This window comes from Erpetoichthys calabaricus, chromosome 4 (genome assembly GCF_900747795.2).
Source record: "Erpetoichthys calabaricus chromosome 4, fErpCal1.3, whole genome shotgun sequence".
NCBI lineage: Eukaryota > Metazoa > Chordata > Cladistia > Polypteriformes > Polypteridae > Erpetoichthys > Erpetoichthys calabaricus.
Window position 1 is genome coordinate 193,415,358 of NC_041397.2, and position 22,159 is coordinate 193,437,516.

The following is a 22,159-nucleotide window of genomic DNA, read 5'->3' on the forward strand; positions in this document are numbered from 1 at the left end:
GTACTTGTAATCAATTTGCAGATAAAGACCCATGTCTGCAACATTCAATTGATTTTCATCTTCTGTTGGTTTAAAATGCCATCGGAAAACTGCAAGTTAAAGAAAGTTTGGGGAGTGATTGTGACTTATTGGGGCTTGACGCCACACTCGGTTTACATTGTTTTCAACAAACAACCTACATAACTTACAGTATCCATTAACTCACATCCAATAACCTAAGAAGATTTTGGATAGTACCTGATTCTCGACCTAATGGTTCTATATTTTAAATGTACATTTTGAAACTTTGAGGTAAACTTTATCAAATTAACTTTTAAAAAATGCAAGAACATAAAACTAGGATGGTACAGATTGCATTTTAATTTGCCAGCAAGCTGCCACTTGCAGATGAATGGTTATGTACAGAATGTTCGCTTTGCTTATCCAGTAGGTCAGCTACGCCATATTCTTCAAACACAAAATATTAAGGCTTCTATTATGCAATAACTGAAAAAAAAACAACTAAAATGTTTACAGATGTGCTGTTTCTCAGGATATCAGAGTGCTGAAGATTATACAACCAACCATGTGTGGGGGACAGAACGAACAAAATTGATCTTGGAGACAGTGATATTGGAGACTGTGGTATTTAAAAGAGAGATGACACTTTAATCAAGAGCAGGGTTTTATATCCCACATTTATTTTTCTGAATTTACATTTTCATACCATATTATATCCATTTATCCATATAATTATATTTACCTAATGTGCCTGTTTCATGTTTCTACATTAAGGATTGGTTATATAAATAAATAGTTTCTGCAGAATTGATGAATAATACAAGCCAGAGACTAAACTACTGACATCCCTCGTCCAGTTTATTCCCGAAAACCATATTGGATTCTTTATCCATCCTTTGTTTTTTTAAAGCTATAATAATCGTGTATAACATTCGTTAAATGATAGTTCTTTGTGTCAGATTCAATTCACTTAAAGCTCGAATTATGAACCGAAAAAAAAAAATTCATCGAAAGACTGACGATGCAAGTAACAGGATCGCTACATCTAAAACGCATCTCAGTTTATTTTGAAAGCAATGTACTTATACCTTGCTCGGAACAATTAAAGTGAAGAAAAGGTGAAGGGGTGGAAAATTAAACCAGTGCTCCTTTTTAATACGATCAAAGAAAGTCAAGGGAAATTGGAGAAAGCCACGAAGAAAGCCACACAATTTTCAGAAAGAGAACTCACAAAACACTCAAGTAAATAAATTGCATGGGTTTAGGTAAATGTTTCTCTGAGTTATATGCCAGACGTTATTGAACTCCATATTATGTTTCATCTAATAAAAAAGAATACAACAGTTTTGTACAAAAATCATTTTCGGGTATGTTTTTGGCACTGCAGTTTAAGTGTTTCACAAATTAAAAAGGCATTGAAGATGCTAGTACTAAGAATGTAAAAGCAATGAGAATAAAGAACTTTACACACTAACTGACAATATAGAGAGTATACCTTAGTTTTTAAAAAGTTAATTCGGGTTTACATTCTATCTATCTATCTATCTATCTATCTATCTATCTATCTATCTATCTATCTATCTATCTATCTATCTATCTATCTATCTATCTATCTATCGGTCTGTCTGTTTGTCTGATCCTGTCTAACCTATACCCTCGTAAATAGCGGTTCTTTAATGGCACTTAACTGGGTTGGTTTGCTTGACAAAGAACTGTGTAATTACGGTAAGGGCTCTTTGGGCTCTGAAAACGTTCCTAATATGTACACAAAACAAAATTGTTTAATGTCTAGTAGGGTAAGTTACGAAGTAATTTTCATTTCACAAATATGTTATCAATTCATTGTGATTTATGAAGCATTTTACAGATCTATGATTCTTTGGGGAGGCAAAAATGGTTCTCCTGATGTGGCATCGCTCTGAAAATCCGCTTTGTCACCTTTAGTATTAACAGTGTATGTGTTTACAAAACAACTAAAATGTTTATCGGTTAATCCTTGCGCCTGCACTAACAAAAAAAAAGTAAATAGTAAAGTCTCTGAAATTACCTTAGTTATTTTGAATTCTTTCAGTCAGGCTTGTGTTGTTTTCTGTCCACTATACTTATAATTTAATATCTACACTTAGCGCATAATCCATCCAGCCCACACCATGCGCCAATCTGTGTGTTAATTTTTGCCGCACAAAAGTAATGTAGCGATATTCCGGGCGCATTTGCAAAAAAGATTTTTTGCTGTGAGGGCAAAATATCAATCAGCTTTAGTTGTTTTACTACTACTCTGTTGATAAAGTTTTTTAACGTAATAAATATAAGCATAATATTATTTACCTACAGTATTAAGAATTTAAAGGATATTTTAAGTTGTGTTCATATCTCCTTTCCACAGTAATAATAATAACAACAACACTACTAATACTAATACTGCTTGAACAGGTGATATGGAAAAGAAGTACGTTTTACATCAGGTAAACTGATTGTGTTTTCTTTTACTTAAAATGAAGTTCTGTAGTTTAATATATTCATAGCGCGGAAAAATAGGATTTGTTCATTGGTCCGACATTCAAGTAAGAAAGTCACTGTACACTGTGGAGTAGCCTACTATTACTGCTTTTCTTCTTCTACTACTACTACTACTACTACTACTACTACTACTAATAATAATAATAATAATAATAATAATAATAATTATTATTATTATTATTATTATTACTTGATTGTCAAGGTTGTGTTCTTCATTATTTTCAGTCAATACTACTGTAAAAAAGTTAGCAAAACTGAATATCATATTGAATGTGAAGTTAGTAGGCATGTTTATCGACAACAAAATAAAAATATTTTAAACACTTAATCTGAGGGGAGAAAAGAATCTGCCAGTTCATAGTATTTACGGATATACAGTAGTAACACACGGCTGATGCTTTACTAAACTATAAAGAAAAAATTAAGCATGTGTAATAAATTCTCTGTAAATATTATGAGGCACTTGAAAATGTAATATGAAATTCGTTTTTTTGGCATCGATTTTAGAGCTTTTGATTACTGATGGAAAAAACGTAACATTCAGGATTCTGCAAATCTGCAAAATTTACATAGACGTTTGAGAAAAAACACATACCATTTGTTTTTTTTAATATTTTGTCACTTGGTTTTGAATGATGAGCATAGGGTGTTTGGAATTTACTCTATTTTACTTAGTTGTTCATAAATATTATGAGATTTAATGCGAATTAAAATATAATATCTTGTGTCCGTTTATGCAAATCTGGGGGCCATTGCAAATGATACAAAATAAGGAAAGAAATCAACACATTTAATATACGATGTAACGGTACTATCACTGAAGAAAAACGTAAATATATTGTATGGTAACCCTATTGTATTTTTGCGACGTGTAGTAGGTAGAACATATGCACTATCCTAAGAATTTAAAGTTAAGCAAAATGTAAAAAAAAAACTAGATACATGCATGAGTCCCAGTTGAAGTGTTCTGAATAATTTTAATGCAATTTCACAGTGTCGTTTAAAATGTATTATTTTCTTAATTAGCATTGTAGATATTTTATCTAAAGAAATGTATTACATCGACTTCTTAATACACCGTTTAACCTGGACTCGATAGATAGATAGATAGATAGATAGATAGATAGATAGATAGATAGATAGATAGATAGATAGATAGATAGATAGATAGATAGAATTTTGCGTAGATGTTTTTCCATCAACAGGAGACATAGGATGGCAATACAGTCTATAGTATACACGATAGCTCATGTTATCTATCTGACTGTAAATTTAACCTTGTAAATAAAATCAATCAATCTATCTATCTATCTATCTATCTATCTATCTATCTATCTATCTATCTATCTATCTATCTATCTATCTATCTATCTATCTATCTATCTATCTATTTTTGTTTAAAAAATATTATTTTCTAGTTATATAAAACTTGACAAAGGGAACTCGGTTTAAATATACACATTTTCATTAATACGCAAGAAATCGTCTCGTGAATTACTGTGGGAAAGATGTTCAGTGCATATAAACGAGATTATATATTATAAAATATGTAATATGTGAATAACAAGACATGAATGGTTGCCATGAACAAATATAATTAATCTTTTTGCATTCTTAAACAGTGAATTCATCGAATGTAAACGTGTTCTGAAAGTAGGATCAAACACTCATTAGCTCTTCTTAAAGCTTAACTCCGAAGCGCTTTCTTATGCTAATTAGCGCTGACATCACCGTGAGATCAAAGGCGCCGGAGGTGAATATAAGGCTGGAGTTGGGCAGCTCAGCCTCTCGCGCACATTCAGTCAGGGAACCGATAGCTGGCTGGGAAGCGTCGCGCTGGAAAAATAGGAAAATAAGTATAAGAAAGAAAGAAAGAAAGAAAGAAAGAAAGAAAGAAAGAAAGAAAGAAAGAAAGAAAGAAAGAAAGAAAGAAAAAAAGAAAGAAAGAAAGAAAGAAAGAAAGAAAGAAATTAAGGAGGAACACGATACCAATCTATACGGGTCTGACCTAATCTCTCTCCGGGAACAGTGGATTTACAATCAGATGTTTTTCACGGCAGGACTTCGGTTCAAAACATAACTTTTTTTTCTTTCTGGAGCTATCAGGAGTTGTAGGTGGGTATGAATGTGGCGTGTAATCTGTTTCTGAGGGAACTGTCTTGTCTGCTGCGTCTTGGAGCTTAACAAGTCCCTGGGAAAAAAACCTGAGCACCTTCTTAAACAATATGAATCCATCGATACTTTTGAGGATAACTGTTTTAAAGCTCATATGCATGACCTTGAAATTTTACAGAGCAGTTTTGGATTTCGCGATGTAAAAGAGTAGACGAAATAGCAACTCCTCGATGCACACATACGTTTTCCTTAACACTAAGAACACGTCTTTGTATTTATTTATTACCTCAAACAATAAGCAAAGTTAAAATTTCACTCATGTTATAGCCTACAATAAATGAGCTTCTTTGCGTAAAAACAGCTAAGGATGCCTTTTAGCAGGAATTCTGTTCATTCACGTACAGTCTGTGCTGCTCCTGACGGGTATCATATTTGTGCATCGATGCACAATGAAATAGAAGCTTCTACGGAAAACGAAGTCAGACTAGTTGCATGACAGCTAAAGACCGTTCAGACAAGAAAACAAGAGTAACACTTTATTATTATTATTATTATTATTATTATTATTATTATTATTATTATTATTATTAGCAGTAGTAGTAGTAGTAGTAGTAGTAATAATTCTTTGCATTTATATAGTAGTAGTAGTAGTTTCTACATAGCGTTAATTCCGGATCGATCTGGGAACATCATGCTACCTTTTAAATATATATATCTTACGCTGAATTACTTAATCAAATTGCAATGTGGTACAGTGTGCTGATGTGATTCGTCTTATAGGTAGGTTCACTAATTCGAAAACTATGCAACCATTTAGAAGGGCATAACTTCTTAAAAATCATTTCACTGTAAACTGTCAGTGAGGAAATAAATCGATAATGGTCAAAAGCACAGTTAAATCAAGTTTAATCAGGCATTTGAAAATAATCCACGTTTACGTGTACTTTAAATGTAGCTGATGAGCCGTTTACTTTTGGAGATCTTAAAGGCCGATGGGTGGGTGTATAGTTTGATCGATAGACAAACGGTGTCCAAGTTTCGCAGTGTACAAACTTGGTTATGAATCAGGAAACCTACGAGTTTATGTACAATACGTGCCGAGTTTTTCCGTGAGGTGAGATAGGCACGAGAACCCTGCGATCTGCGCCCTGGGCTTGAAAATGAATGCGTAAAATGAATTGTTCTTGATATAACCAACGTATTTGATATAAAACGTCACGTTTGAGTAGTGAACCTGTTTATAGATTTTCGTTTTGGGTTCTTTGAGGTCTTTGGTAATATACATTAAGCAACTCTATTTTTGTTTACGTTATAACAGATTAATTTCACAAAAACACTTCAGACTGGTAATAAAAATAGTCGGAACACTGCACATGAATATCCGAAGAGCTCGTCTGATGTACCATAGGTTGAGGCTTATTGTTATTTTCAGAGCTCTGTTCTGTCCCAACGGATAATGTAACAGATCTTTTGGATTCTTGTTTGACCTAAATTTAGAATAGTTATCGTCTATTGTAAGTTTTTTAAAGTGGCGAATTTGTTCTTACATTTAGCATTTATCTTATTTGCATGTATCATATAGTCTTTTTTATTCGGTTGATTAGACTGAAGTTGAAATTGTCTTCTGCCTTTGATGGGTTTGCCACAGTGGAACTGAGACAATTTTGGGAGAATCCATCGCGAACATCACTACACCTGCGTGTGTCACATCGCTAAGCTTTTGAATATCTGACAATTTTTCTATTTATATGCAAGCTATATTTTAAAATCACTCTGTAATTCATATTAAAATCGAAAGCATTCCTGATGATTTTCCGTACTTTCCAGATCACAAGAGAAAGCAGAAGAGCGCAGCTAAGAACCTATAAATGGGGTTTAGACTTTAAAGTTAAAAATGTTTGTCAGAAAGAGCGGATAAACACGTCGGCCAAGTTCTGTTTATAATAAAAAACGTTGTTTTTCTCCATCTAAACTTTTTAGTGACACAAAATATTTCTGAGGGTCATAAACATCAAAACATTAAAGTTGTACATAAGTAAAACCAAATGCTAAGAAATTTTAACTTTAAAGATACAGGAGGATAAAAAGTATTTCATATGTGATATTTTGCATGTAGAGTATAGCTCAAAGATTAAATGGTATATGTCTGTGATGTAGTTAATGGATTGTGGGCGTCTGCATTAACAAATACTTTGGCTCCTTTAAAACTGATATACTTTTACATTTTTAACAGGTTGCCACCAATCTTATTGCTGAAAAAGAGGCATTTGTTAAAGATCATTACATTCAAATACACTTGAAAGTCATAAATTCATTTACCTGGACAGCAAACATTTAATAATGAAAGAGCTTTGGAGTTTCCCTTTGATGAGCCTTGTCACTCTTCTTCTACAGTTTAATGTTTCCTCTGGAATTAAATGGTTGTAAGTAATTCATATCTTTTATAACTTTAAAATGGTTTTTCCTTCAGATTGTTCACTCACCACTGGAATATTTAGCCACAACTCTTGATTTCTGCTTATCAAAAGCAGTTTATGCTGCTACAATAAAGTTTATGTATTTATAATCCTTGTCTTTTAAACTTCCAGTGCATTTTTAATAAATACAAGTTAAGGATTTTACAGCATTGACAGTGTGATGGTCTATTTAAAACAGATGCCAAATCAGTATTAAGCACCTGTTCAATGGGAATAGCTGAAAGAAAGGCATAGCACAGCATGGGCACAGTGCCGTTCACCCATAATTTGAAACAGCCTTAGATCAAGGGCACACTCATGAATTATAAAATTGCAGGATATCCCATGAAATTGTAATCGGTAGCAAAAGTCAAAGACAGCACTATCATTCTTTTCAAACATAGATGATAAAAGGGTATTTGGAATATTACCCATCTACTGTTCACATTTCAATGGCAAAGATGATTTAACACCTTTAGGAAAGTCCATCACCATGTAAAACCTTGTATTGTTACTTCATGGTTTATGACTGCTCTGAAGAGTGTCTGCCAAAGATTCTACAAATTTCCTGTAACTGTTGTGTCCTGGAAAGAGTTGAGCTTTTGATTCTCTTACAATTTATAAATTAGCCAGATGTGTTTTAGAGTTTTATTTAAGGTCAGACAGCTCCAAGAATATTTCAATTGCCCAAATCTTTTTTTTTTTTGCCTGAGCTGATTCAATTTCTTTGTGCAATTTTAAGACTAATGGTTCAAAGTATTTGTCTTAGGACACAGTATGACTAAAGAAGAATTAGGTAAAAGAGGACATTAATTATAAAAGGCTTTGTATTCATTATGATATCAGATCCTACATTTATTAACTTTAAAAATGAATGAGGCTTTTTTGCATAATGTTTGTAAGTAGATTTGTTGTACTTTAACAATGTAAATATTAGTTACTTTATTTTCACTTCTGTGTTGTATTAGGCCAAAGCTGTGCAATATAAGAGCTTTAAGATTAGCAAAAGTAAAAGAAAGTAAGATGAAAAACACAGTTACTGTACAGTATATATTTAGAAATGTGATGTCACACACATATATATATATATTCTCTCTAGCTGTGTTTATGTAAATATATATTATATGTATGAATTGATAGATAAAACATTTCTTAAATGATAACTTACTGTAAATGGCATTTAGCAGCGTAATTTGAAGAGTTGCTGCCTTTCAGCCTCACACTGAGTTAAAGAAAGAGCCTCCTTCTCTATCGAGCTGGCATTTCTTTCCATTTATGCAGAATTCCAGCTGAGTTTTGATTCCCCTTCATATAAGGATGTATCTTGGTGTAAATAAATTGCTCTTGTGTGCCTGTCTTTTGGTACATCCTCATCTAACTAATCACCCTTCACAAATTGGATAGATCAATAACTTGACAGTGCACTGTCTTCTTTAGCTCATTTGTTAGTTTATGTAAAATAAATGGTTCTGTTATTCTAATCAGCTCTGACCATTTCTCATTTTATTTCTGGTAGAGCTCTTGCTAAAACCCCAGCCTCATTACACCTAAACCAAACACAGCACTGCAAGATACTGGAGGGACTGGTCTCTTCTCAAGTGCAGCTCTGCCGGAGTAACCTGGAGTTAATGCAAACCATTATTCAGGCAGCAAAAGAAGTCAAAAAGACATGCCAGAAAACATTCGCTGACATGAGGTGGAACTGCTCGTCTATTGAATTGGTGCCCAACTTCTCACCTGACCTAGAGAGAGGTACTTAAGTCTTCTATTTAAACATATTTCATATTAACAGTAATTAATGCTGATTGGAGGCCATTTGAATACCTTTGATTTTATTGGATGAGGTTCATTTTGCAGTAATGAGGACAAAGGGAAGTGGTGTAATGAATGAAAAGCAGGACTCTGCTTACTCCCCTCTTTTGGAATTGATGTGCTGTTTCCTTTCTGTCAGTGGGATTTCGCTCATGATGATGGGTTCACTTTGTACAGCTGAATGTGCAGTAGGAACTCGCAGTGCGGCCTATGCTAGTTGAATATGCTACTCTTTGTCTCACTGATCAAGTCCCTATTAAATCACATTTGCTGTGATCGAAAAGTCCTTATTTCTGCAGATTAAAAAATTTGATAAGCCAAGCATGATTTTTTTGGACTTGCTATTTGGCATAATTGTTACCTTTAACACCACATGGATGGAACAGCTACAGTATTTTATAGTTGTTATCTTTTGCTCATAGTAGTTGAAAAATTCCATTAATAGTACTACGCAGATAATATATTAGCTGTGTAATATTTGTTTAATGCTTATTTCATGTCAAACATGAATATAAAAAAGTTCAGTACTCTCCTTTCTGTAGCTATCTTTCACTATTCACTTACAGTCTCAAGAGTAGCAGAGCACCATGTTGGGTATTCTGTGGTACTGCAGACTATGTTAGAACAGTGTCCTTGTGCACAAATCTCTCTCAAATGATTTGTATACTAAATTTTACTTATAAAAGATTGTTTGAAAAGTTTTAACCTTTACATTATTTACCAGAACTATTATGTGAGTATTGCAACAAGTTTATAAAAATAATCTCCAGATGAGTTCAGAAGAATACAATATTTAAGAAAAAATACCAACCAAAACAGACAAAATGAAATTCAAGTGCATTTGAACATTTTACAGTTCTGCATGCCATAATTCCCTCAAGATAGCCTTAAAAGCTCCTGATTCTTTCTCTTTATACTTGCCAGCAAGATCTTAAAATCTTGAACTATATGAATGAAACTAAGTCATTTAGTCCAAAACAGCTCATCAATCCTTATTGCCTTAAAGTTTCAAAATGTGTCAGCTTGAGATTTGTAGATTCCCCCAAGTATTAATATCTACTATACTGCTTGATCTCTTTGTGAGAAATACTTTTAGGGTGATCTTATGTGTCTGTGGAGGATACTTGTTTTCTAACAGTTAGGTGGTACAGATGATTTGATAAACCTATTGATTGTGAATTTCCCCTTGGGATTAATAAAGTATCTATCTATCTATCTATCTATCTATCTATCTATCTATCTATCTATCTATCTATCTATCTATCTATCTATCTATCTATCTATCTATCTATCTATCTATCTATCTATCTATCTATCTATCTATCTATCTATCTAGTTTTATACAAGTCAGCATTCTGGAAGAAAGTAATTTTTAAAGGAGAGCTTGTGCTTGTCTGTCTCCTTTGTGTTTAATAGAGTTATTGTAATTTTGGGTGATTTACAGTATATTTGTTAGATGTATATTCACAAAATACATCAAAGACTAATTTAAATCATAAAGTGAATAATTTTGCAGATTGAAAGTTCTCTTTTCTATTGCAAATCTGTTTTGTACTTAGATATTAATAGCTTATACCCCACTAATTACCATATTATTGCCTAATAAAAGGTATCACTTTTGGCTGACGACAATGGATTTGAGCTGCACTTTCAATTTCTTCAGTCAAGGAAGAAATCTAGTCTTCATTGATAGACAATAACATTATCTGAGGCCTGCTCAAACATTGTATGAGCACTTTCTGTAGATAAAGGTTACTGTCAAATAGTGAAGCAGGAGACAGTATCACGTGAGCTAGAAATGTTGCACTATTTTTCCACTAGAGGTTTTTTTTTACCACCTATGGTATTCCATAAGGACCCTTTTCTGATGAGGCACACCTGTATTTATTGAGTGATGCAACTGATCACTAGTGCAAGACCAAACCATGTTTTATTGCTTGTGGTTTCTGTGGGTTATCTTTTTAGAGCTCAAAGCGGATATATTTGCTTTTTGTTATGCTGCCAGTGGAATAACAATAAATCTGAAATACCGTGAGCTTATTGGCAAAAAAAAAAAAAAATCTAAAAACTCTCAAGATAATTGCAGACACACTTCAAACATTTGGCTTTGAATCAAACAAAGAGTTGATAACTTGATGACATCTCTTAAAGGAGACAGTCTTCATAAAGTTGCCCACCCTTGTAAACCACTGCCAGGATTAACTGGCTTAGCATAGACAAGCCTAAGAGCGTCTTTGATGTGTACCATGTTGAGTCAAGGTGGTGTTCTGTCAACTTTGCTATTAAGTGCAGCATATCAAATTAATGTATGTAAGCTACCCCGCAGTTACTGGATATGGATTTTTTTTTTCTCTTTACAAGGCTACTATATGTTGAACTGAATGGGACTGTAAAATTAATTCCAGACAATGTGTTAAAGACTTGAGTGCAATGAATCTCTTATGCCTTCTTTTAAGGGCTGTATCATTTTAATAATATGCACTCCCTTTGAAATAGCATCTGTATATAATTCTCTAGTAGGCAAAAGGTAATAATTTCAATTGATAGAAATCTGCTTTACAAACATCACAAATTAAAATGATGATATCTGGAGACTTTAAGGAAATACTTTTGTCTGACTATGGTATGTGTTCAATAATACAGGGACAAGAGAAGCTGCATTTGTGTATGCATTATCAGCAGCTGCTATCAGTCACTTTATTGCCCGAGCCTGCACTTCTGGTGATCTTCGAGGATGCTCCTGTGGGCCTATTCCAGGAGAAATTCCTGGGCCAGGCTACCGGTGGGGTGGCTGTGCAGACAACCTGCATTATGGACTTCTAATGGGTTCCAAGTTCTCTGATGCCCCAATGAAGATGAAAAAGTCTGGTTCACAGGCAAACAAATTGATGCATCTCCACAACAGTGAAGTGGGACGACAGGTAATGTTAATAGTCTGATGAAAATATGATTATGTGACATGTGGAGTCTTGCAAAATGGGTCCTGTCTTATCCGATGTTAAAGATTATATGTTAGTTTAAAACATTAGCATGCAAAAATTTATGGCATGTCTCCTAACAAGGACAATATTTAAATCTTTAAGAAGACAATTGATTTTGATTCATATTATGTTAGATGTTACAGTTAAATATAATCTTGTAGAGTAGAAGGATATATTTTAAATATGTATAATTTAATCTCTTAAATAGCATATGTTTTTCCATTAAATCAAGTGTATTCTCAGAAAATATCATGTTGGTGCACAGAATAATTGAAAACCCAGCTGTAAGGGGTCTGAAAGAAAGGGCATGCCAGGTGGTTTGCATCTATTTATGAAGAGGGTGTTTTTTTAAATGTTTTGGAGGGAACAAATGAGTGTATATATCTCTTTTCAAAAGTATACATCCTTGGTTACAACTTGAAGGCGTTACTTATTTTTCATTTTTTAAGAAATGGAAAAAACAGTACACGGAATTCAAGCCCATTAATCTTCAACATTAAAGGAACAAGTACAGTGCATGCTGCATTTGGCCCTGTGTTGTCTTCATGTGTCCTACTTGATTTAAAAGACTGCAGCAGATATCAATAGCGATTGAAGAAGCGATGTTCGTGTAGTTTAGTGGGTTATTAGGATGCTGTGAATGAGGGGCTGAAAACATTGTAGGCAACAAAAGTTTACCAATGTGAAGCACAAGAATGTTCCTTGCATTGTGCTAATAAAAATGACTTCTGCCTCGACTTAAACCAGCATTTGAATATGAGTATTTTAAAATCTTTTACTTAGCAAAATAAGACGTAAAGCAAAATGATTCAAAACAACAGCAACTATTTAATTTCCTGTTGAATCAACATTTCCTTAAATAGTGCTTTTCAAAACTTATGTTACCAGTCTTATACTTACAGCAATTTGCTGCCTACACAATTGCTGTATTTTCAGGTCATTGTGGTATGGTTCTTTTGCTCTTCATATGCAACTCTTACAATAAATCTGTATAGTATTAAATAAGGATAAAAGGTACCAAGTGGGTATGTCAACACTCTTCTTAATTTATAAGTATTTCTAAAACACGTTCAATGAACAGAAAATTGCTTTTTTGAACTCCACAAGCTAAATGACCTTTGAAAATGTGATGTGAAACTACATATAACCTGACACGTACTTTATTTTTTACAATACAAATTAAGGATTGAACTGCTTTTCATTTAATGTTGTGATGTTAATCTATATGTGAAAATAACAGCTTACTATCACTTAAAAGAGAGACTGAAGTTGCAGTAATATGATGTCATGAAAATAGTCAACAAGCATATTTATTATTGCTTTAATTGCAGGCATTAAGTGAAGCTCTTGAATTAAAGTGTAAGTGCCATGGTGTTTCAGGCTCTTGTTCAATAAAGACATGCTGGAGGGGCCTCCAAGATCTTAAGGACATTGCCATTGATCTAAAGACTAAGTACCTGTCAGCTAGTAAAGTAGTACATCGACCAATGGGCACTCGGAAGCAACTGGTTCCAAAAGATATTGACATCCGTCCAGTACGTGAAAATGAATTGGTATACCTTCAGAGCTCTCCAGATTTCTGTGCCAAGAATGAAAAACTTGGCTCCCTCGGAACTCAAGACAGGTATGTTTGAATGAACATTTAGATATCAGGGTTTTAGACTGGGAAGAATTAGGGTAAAAGAATAACCGACATTTATAAATAGTCATTATTTTCTCCATAGGTCATCATTAATTAAAGCTAAAAAAAAGATATAAAACAGCAGCATGGTGGCACATTTGGCTTCTATATTGCCCCTCTTGTTACTAAGTGTATTCAGAAAATTAATCCATCCATTTATGACTTTTCTTGAGCTCACTTATTCCAATTAGTGTCGCAGGAAGAGCTAAAGGCCAAGTAAGGAATTACTCCTGAAATGGTACAAATAGATAAAAGGGGATGAGTAAATAGCATTGATCAACATTAAAAACCTAACGGACAGTAATTACCATTTAGAAGCCATTACACGCGGACAGGAATTACAAATGTATCTATTTAGTTTCATTTTTGAGAACTGTTTAGAAAAGCTTCAGTGATCAGTATCTGTTAACTGATATCTAAATTCATGCTAAAACGAGATGAAGTTTTCTGATTGTAATCTGTGTTAGTCATTACTGAACATAATCTGCTGTGTAGTGTAGGTGAGCAGATACAAATTGAAAATTTGTATGTAGAGTCAGTAGTACCATGCCGCATGTAATCTCAATGGGACATTATACATACAAGTGAAAACAGCTCACATGCTTTCCTAAGGCTGAGATGTTTATCGTACATTCAGCTGGATGCCACTAAAACAATCTGTAGCTAAGTATTGTACATTTTTATTAATAACTAAGGTCAACCCATCTTGTAGGGTGTGACATTCTCTGCTAACCTAATCTCTTTGACAAAGTTATAACAACACCCTTATTTGCCTCTGCTAACAAAGATCACACTAGTCATTATTTTTTCAAGTTTTGTAAGATATTATAAGAGCTAGAACTATACAGTATTTTTGACTTAAAGATTTCCTACTATGACTCTGCATTGTGGGTTCAGAAAAGGAATGAATGATTATGGTTCCTATACATTAAAATTGGCAATGGGCCTCTTTTTATAATATATCAGATTTAGATTTTAACAAGTGTTGAAAGAATTGACAGGGATCCCACCAGAATCATCCTTCTAGCCATCTTTGATCTTGAAGAGAATGACAGAATTCTTCTGTTAGAAAACAGATAATTGCAATAGCATATCTGAACTTTTTTACATACTGTATGATAAAACAACTTAATGCTTTAATTAAAGCATATTACAATAGATTACTTAAATTAACTAAAACATTTAAATGTACTATCTAAATATTTGAAAAGTGTGTTTACTGAAGCAGAAATTTCAACAGTCATCTGAAGGAAAAGTCATCCGTTTCAGACCTACAAACTTAATTGCAAAAAAATTCAAAGCCTCCTGTCTGTGGAAACATAATTTTATTGTAAACAAAATAACATGTCCAAGCAGTGAACAAATTAAATGAAATCCTTCCAAACGGCAAGTTACCAATGCTCATGAAATTATTCATTTTGAATTGTACACTAAGTTTTGATAATATAAAAATGCATAATCTGTGTTGCCAAAGTGCATACAAGACAGAGACTAGCATTACGGCTCCAAGACCCTCACATTACATGTCCGTATAGGCCTGAAATTATCTAAGTTACTTAACTTTAATGAGCCCATGCTTTAACCTTCTGATCTTTGAGGATTACGTTTATTGCCCAGTAGTAGCATATCTCAGTAACACAAAAAGGATTTAGTGCTTTCAGAAGACCAGGATGATCTGGAGAAAAAGTACGGATATGTTACAAGTGGATATGTTATAAACATCTATCTATATTCTGATTCGTCTTATCCAGTACAGTGCTGTAATTTGAAACATTATCTTGGCAGCATTATTCTGAACTTTTGCAATTATAATGTTTATTTATAATTCAACCATATCTATAAAATTAAAATTACAGCACCGCACAATTAAAATGTTATGCCACATTTAAGAAAATTAGTTTTGTTTTTAATTGGCATGAATGCAATATATATAAACCCAGATGGTTTTTAATGAAATTAAAAGACATGGAAGCATAATTATGGCTTTATGGCTATTTCCGTGCAATTACTATGTTTGGTTAATTAACCAATATAATTATATTAATTATTGTAAAAATGCTCTAAATACTGTAGTTATCATTATAGAGTAAAGGAGTGTAGAAAGTAAGCATATCCATATAGAAATGTTGAAAAAACTACCTATCAATATAAAGCTAGTATAAAAAGAATAAATGCATTCATATAAAAACTTTCTTCTCACTTATATAGTATTAGAATGAACTTTGAATGCATTTTAGCAGTTTTCAAAAAATATGTTTCATTTCTGAATGCTCAGTAATGGTATTTGGCATAATACTGAACATTTAAGCAACACATGAACATATGATACAAAATCTTGAATTATACAAGTATATGCTATCTGCTATTAATGTTGAACTGAAATAGTGTAGATTAAAGCAAAATGTACTGTTTAAAATTCAGCATACAAAGATGGTAGTCTTCTATTAAAATTCATGCGTTTTAGCAAAATTCAATGTTTGTAAATCGATCCACTATTTCAATATGCAAAGGCTCAAGCATTGTCTGTGTCTAGTTTGTATGTCCTGTACTTGTTCATATAAAATAAGAAATATATATATATATATATATAACTAATTACTTTGATAATAAAACATATTTCTTATAGTCATAGAAAATGATAACATCTAAAAAGAAAGAAAGAAAAAAATGTTGTCAAATATGTTTCCTAATTTACACCTAGTGATGATGGGGTAGCCTTCAACCACACATAACCCTGAATTGGATTAAGCAGGTCTGAGAATTATTTAATAAGGTTTTGATACAATAAAAAAGGAAAATATATGATAAACATAAAATACAATAAAAAATAATTTGAATGTTATCTAATAGAAAACACATATATAATATAATGGCATGAAAGCTTTAGTGTCAGTGTCTAAACTGAAATTATATTTTTTTCCTTTAGAACTATATAAATATTAATGTAATAATATATTTGTCCCTTTCTAAGTTTATTGACTCTGTTAAGGGATTGCAGAAATCTAAAACTATCTTGGCAATAGTGTTTCAATGCAGGAAATAGCTCTTTATATCGACTTAGGAAGCAAACACGCGCTCAGCCACACTCACTCATTCTGAACTACAGTAGTTAGCACAATTTGTTCTTCTTTGGTTTATGGAAAGAATATGGGGTATCTGATGACAACCCCAATGAAAACTCCACACTGACAGAAACCGCAGCATTAACCATGCCATCCTAAGAAAGTCTAATGCCAGGAAATACGCACTCAGCCACACTCCCATATTCTGGGTTAGTTTGCACAATTTCTTCTTCTTTGGGTTATGGGGAGAAGCTGGGGTACCTGATGTTCCCAGGAAAACTCCACTTTGACAGTGATCGCAGCACTAACCAGGCTGTTCCAGTAAAGTCTAATTCTTCTCTTAAATATACATTATTATTTTTATTTATTTCTTTTGTACTTATTTAGCTGACACGTTTATTCATGAGGACTTAAAACATTTGGTGAATACAACTGGTTACATTTATTTTTGTTTTGCCAATTGGAGCACAGGCATGTGAAGTAACTTGCTTGTTGTCAAACAGTGTCAGTAGCAGGATCTGAATCCACAGTCTCGGGGTTTGATGTCTAAAGCCTTACCAATATGCAACACTACCTGCTGTATTTTTTTAAAAAACAAAGCAAAACTTTATGAGTTATTGCAGCCAAGAGTGCTTCTGAAAGTCAATTAAATTTGAGCATCTTATACATGTGCACAATACGTCTCGCTGTGATCCTAAAAAAAAATTTTGTTTTGGGACTGCAATATTGATTTAGATATGTTCTCGACTTGTTATTGTTGTAGTGAAGAATTTGGTCTATTCAAGTCCAGAATGTCATTGACAAGTTTTTGTAGACCTTTTTCAATTGTCACAATGTGCATGCCAGAGAGAGAGCACTTACAGATAAACAGAGAGAAGCAGTTTGCTCCAAAAATAGGACAAGGACAGGCCTTGCTGATTTTCTTTAGTTGGTTATCATCTGGAAACAGTGACTTGTGATGTGTGCTGTTGAAAAACAAGGCAAAGATATGATCTGGATTCACTTGCAACTGTCTGCATCCGGCAGGTTAGGAATGCTTACAGTGGCTTTTGTGAGGCCTATAGACTGGAATTTTCAGCATGCACACGAAGGTCACCCTATCTGACTGGTTATTGTGAGCTGTCTGTGTGCGATTTAGTCGACACAAAAAGGTAGTGAACTGGAGCTCAGTATGGAGAACTAATGTGCACTAGGGTGGGAGGGTGGAGGGGGGTGGTGTTGCATTACAGTATCTTGATTGTGAGTTAATTTACAGTTCAGGTATGAGTTTATTTAATAAGTACCTGATTTCAGTTATGAAGTGAAGTGTGATATATGGAAACTGCATGTACAGAAGAAAACAATTGTGAGTATGTGAGAAAGATATAGAACATCTGGATTATAAACCGGTGTGAATGTAATTTTTTTTTTAGAAAATCCTAAATTATGTTTTTTGCAGCACTTTTGATCAGTCTGCTTCCTTTCAACAATACATCAATGGCTTTTAATAGCTCATTCTGGAATGTGCTGTAGTGTAATTTATTTGCATCTTGGACAGCAGTCATGAATACAGTTATTAAGTTGGTCATACAGCTAATATTACAAAAGAAACACACCCGGTTACACTGAACAGTCATTTAATTCTGCCATTCAGTCAATTCTGTTTGTGAACAACTTAAGGGGTCATTTGCAGGTCAGGCATAATTTTGTGCAGGACGCTGTTTTAACTGAATAATACAAATGTTAGTGTTAACGTGATTGGGGGATTTAAATGTGAGATAAGATATTTTAACTCCCTTGGTGCCAAGCTGGATCAAGCTTCTGATTGGCTGTTGTGTGCATTGGTGTGTGTAAGTGTGTGTGCGTGGAATGGTAACTGAAGTGGGATACTAATTGGAAACACATGGCAGTCCGCAAAATGCATTTAAAGTCTCGATTCAACCAAACCGGAGGTAAATTAGATTCTAAAAGCTTAACGTAAAGGACATTTACCCAGGTTGGCACAGTGTCATTCCTTGTTTGTTTTGTTTTGCTTTTTCACCATAAATGTATGTTTTTCCCCTTTACAGACATTGCAACAAGACATCCATTGGCAGTGACAGCTGTGATCTTATGTGTTGTGGACGAGGCTACAACCCCTACACCGAGAAGCTTATAGAAAGGTGTAACTGCAAATACCACTGGTGCTGTTATGTTACGTGCAAGAAATGCGAGAGAACTGTGGAAAGATACGTTTGCAAATGACCTGTTTGGCTTCTACTTCAGTCTTTCCAATATGTGAGGCTGCAATATAACCAAAGCACTATGTACTGAGATGATGGATTTTGTCTTAAGCTTGACCATGTTTATTTTATTAAGGACTTTATTTTAAAGAGCCAACCAGTGGACCTTGCATCTACAAACATCAGAAAATGGATTTTTGCTTAATGCATGTGGATGTTGAAACATAATGTCACTGCCTTATTCCCTTATGAATAAATACCGTAGACATCTGCAAAGAAGGGAAACATTTAGCTAAACACATTGCAAGCGACATTGGAATTCTCAAAGGAAAAAAAAAAATATAAAATTATATATAATATAAAAATTGTAAAGTACAGCCTGAACATGAACATTCTCCCTTTTTAATAATGATGTTAAAAATCACAAATGGAACTCGGAGCGAATGGTTTGGATTTCTTCTGCAGTAAAATTTGGGTGAATTTTTCGAAGAAAACCAAAAATGGTTTGCTTTAGTTTTGGAAGAAGTGACTTCGCAGTGACTGGACTAGAGTATAAGCTGAGATGGTGGAGTTTGGACTAGAGAGCTTCAGCTTAATCAATTAGAGTGCTTGTCAGCACTCTCAAAATCTTAAATCAACTTTAGTACAAGTCTCCATTTGCACATGAGACTGAGTTAAGGCCAGTAGGAGGTGAGATATTTGCGCTGGCAAATTTGCATGATGTGAGGAATGTAAATAGTTGAAATCGACCCAAGCTGGTGCAAGTGAGCTGCAAACATGGCTCTCCCATGGCAACAGAATTTGAAACCACAGTTCTGTGGATGTATATACTATCTTTTGTATGCTGAATTTTAAAAAGATATATTTATAAACTAATTAAAGAATCTTTAACAAACATGCCAGTGTTAAATACGCATTTGAATACTGTCATAATGTCCAATACAATATCATTTATTTTCTTACGTTTTTAAGAGTGTATAATGGTTTCTTTGTTATGTTTTAACCTCGTCGTCTCAATACTTTTCTGGGGTGAACTTCTTAACCTGCTTTTTAACAAGCATAGTGGCATGGCGTACCTATAATCTAGTTTGTTGAAGATTTTATTATTATACTAATGAAAAACAGAAGCTAGTCCTATTGTAGAAATATTACAAATGGCTATTCTCAAAAAATGGAAGGTTATGTCAGTCCCACAATGTGCAGGTAAGTCAAGTGGACATCACGTTTGTGTCTATGACTATAGAACTGATATTCTTGTAGACTACTGATGGAAAAATAACCTTTTTTAAAAATGTAATTATAAAGTGTTTTAAAAAATCATTATAAATGATTATGGAAGTTATAAAATCTCAGTGAGATGGCAAACATTTTTGAACTATTGAGTCTGAATTAACTGAAATATTAAAAGCTTTATTATATAAATCACTTTGCTGCTTTGACTCGAATGTGTATGCAAACTGCAGAGATCGTATTCTTTACCCAATTAAAGTTTGAGTCATCAGTTAAAAGTACAAATTTTCCTTGTTTAAAACCTTATTACTTTATCATTTATAGTCCACCATTTTGCTATATTTCAGAATAAATGCAATTGTAGATGCAAACTGTCCATCTGTCCTCTGAATCTGCTTTATTCAAATTTAGGTTCTATTAGTAATGTAGGCAGCAACTCTGAAAGTGCTTCTAGTTAATGTAAAACAGAAAATCTTTTTTTTTCTTAGTCTTTTCTTTCCCACTAAAATACATGGCTATTAATTTTGCTGTTGAGTATAAAATTTATTTAATAAAAATACTGGGAAAAGAGCACTCAACACACTTGTTTAATATGCATTGCAATCTTTCTTTGACAACTTTTCTTCATTGGAATAATTTAAATGAAACATGGTCCTAATGGCACATTTTGCATTATAAGCTGAGGTTCTTTGCAGGGATTCAAGTAGAAGGACAGCACCGTGATTTACCCGTTTAAAATCTGTGAATCCCCATTGAGATCCTTGGAATTTTTGGTTATCTTTATTTCAGTTCTTATCACCACCTTTGCTGCATGGCTAGGTCTCCTACTCCATCAGCCACACTGTTCTCTTTAAACAAGATTAATTATTTTTGCTAAAAGCTAATTGAGAAGTCAGGTCCTATACAAGAATTGAATTATCAACTGATTACCACCGGCGCTTAACTAGCCAAATGTAAGACTTATCTATTCCATCTTTTCCCAGAGAAATATGGATAGCAGTTCACTCAGATACAAACGAGAAATGATGGCGGATCAGGGTACACTACCTGAGAAGATTTAGGCACAATCTGTTCTGTGGGGATATCAAAGTCTCCCTGTCATCGTTTAATGCATATTTGTCTTAAATGCTTATGAGCTTGCGCTCTGTGTTTGCTGGGATTGGCTCCAGCAGACCCCCGTGACCCTGTAGTTAGGATATAGCGGATTGGATAATGGATGGATGGATGGATGCTTATGAGCTACATTCCACTATCAAGGCTGAAATTTCATTTTAAATATTTAAACATTTGACAAGAAAAGGATAATTTTGCCAACATTTTATGAAACTGTTGTGGATTTCAACCAGCTCTTTTAAACAAAAATCCATTTTTTTTTTCTAATTCCCTAAAATTATTGGGAGCGCAGTCGTAATTTTGGTCCCCCATTGTAAATACAGTTAAGATACCTTAGTCAGTCAGCTTTCCTCTCAGTTGAATGATGCTGTTCTTCTCTCCACAGAAATATACTAATGTGTTTTCTACTGTTTAACAAAATGATTGTATTTTATTTATGTATGTATACACTTATGTATGTATGCATTTTTTTTAACCACTGAATGAATACTTTCTTCCATAATTGTTGTCTTTTTTTCATGAGGCCTCTGCTTCTCTATAATTAAAGTGCCTGTACTGAAGAAAAGGAATCCTGCTTTTTAACAATGTCTATAAGATATGTTCTGCTAAATGTATTTATCTCTCTTGGAGCTCCTGTCTTTGTGCTTCCCTTGTTTTAGTTTATAGTAAATTAGACATTTTTGGAATGTTAAGCACTCTTTCCTTTGACTACACCAAAGGGCAGATGTATCATTCTAACAAATATTTCCCAAGCGGTTTTCTGTATCTAAAAACACTTTTGTTAATCATGTAAGTACTATCAAGCACTATTTCAAAATAATAATATAGCAGAGTCCGTTATATGCTATAGTAATACTATAAGAATGTATATGAACTTGCAGTGTAAACTGAGTTTATCACTGTCTGTGAGCACAGGTAGATGTAATATTCTATCTAACCACTGACAAATAAAATAATTTAACTTTTAATAATTGAAGTTCTGCATGTG

The 22,159-nt window shown here is 33.6% G+C and overlaps 1 protein-coding gene across 2 annotated transcripts; it reads left to right on the plus strand.

The window, feature by feature from the left end:
* The first annotated feature begins 4,313 nt into the window (after positions 1 to 4,313).
* On the plus strand, positions 4,314 to 20,253 carry wnt11 (wingless-type MMTV integration site family, member 11). Of its 2 annotated transcripts, none has more exons than XM_051926280.1 (6): positions 4,314 to 4,639; positions 6,869 to 7,058; positions 8,608 to 8,843; positions 11,547 to 11,824; positions 13,216 to 13,508; positions 18,676 to 20,253. In XM_051926280.1, exons 2-6 carry the CDS (start codon positions 6,976 to 6,978, stop codon positions 18,848 to 18,850), a joined length of 1,065 nt encoding a protein of 354 aa, XP_051782240.1. In that variant the 5' UTR covers positions 4,314 to 4,639; positions 6,869 to 6,975; the 3' UTR covers positions 18,851 to 20,253. The 2 variants fall into 2 exon arrangements, with proteins under 2 accessions (XP_051782240.1, XP_028655950.2); XM_028800117.2 differs by having other exon boundaries at positions 4,314 to 4,635.
* Positions 20,254 to 22,159: the final 1,906 nt, after the last annotated feature.

What these genes read in the sequence shown, in the direction of transcription:
- wnt11 (XM_051926280.1), top strand. Translation starts at nt 6,976, where the DNA reads ATGAAAGAGCTTTGGAGTTTCCCTTTGATGAGCCTTGTCACTCTTCTT. An exon ending in ACAGTGAAGTGGGACGACAG is followed by an intron (nt 11,825 to 13,215) that starts GTAATGTTAATA and finishes CTTTAATTGCAG; the next exon opens with GCATTAAGTGAAGCTCTTGA. An exon ending in TCCCTCGGAACTCAAGACAG is followed by an intron (nt 13,509 to 18,675) that starts GTATGTTTGAAT and finishes TCCCCTTTACAG; the next exon opens with ACATTGCAACAAGACATCCA.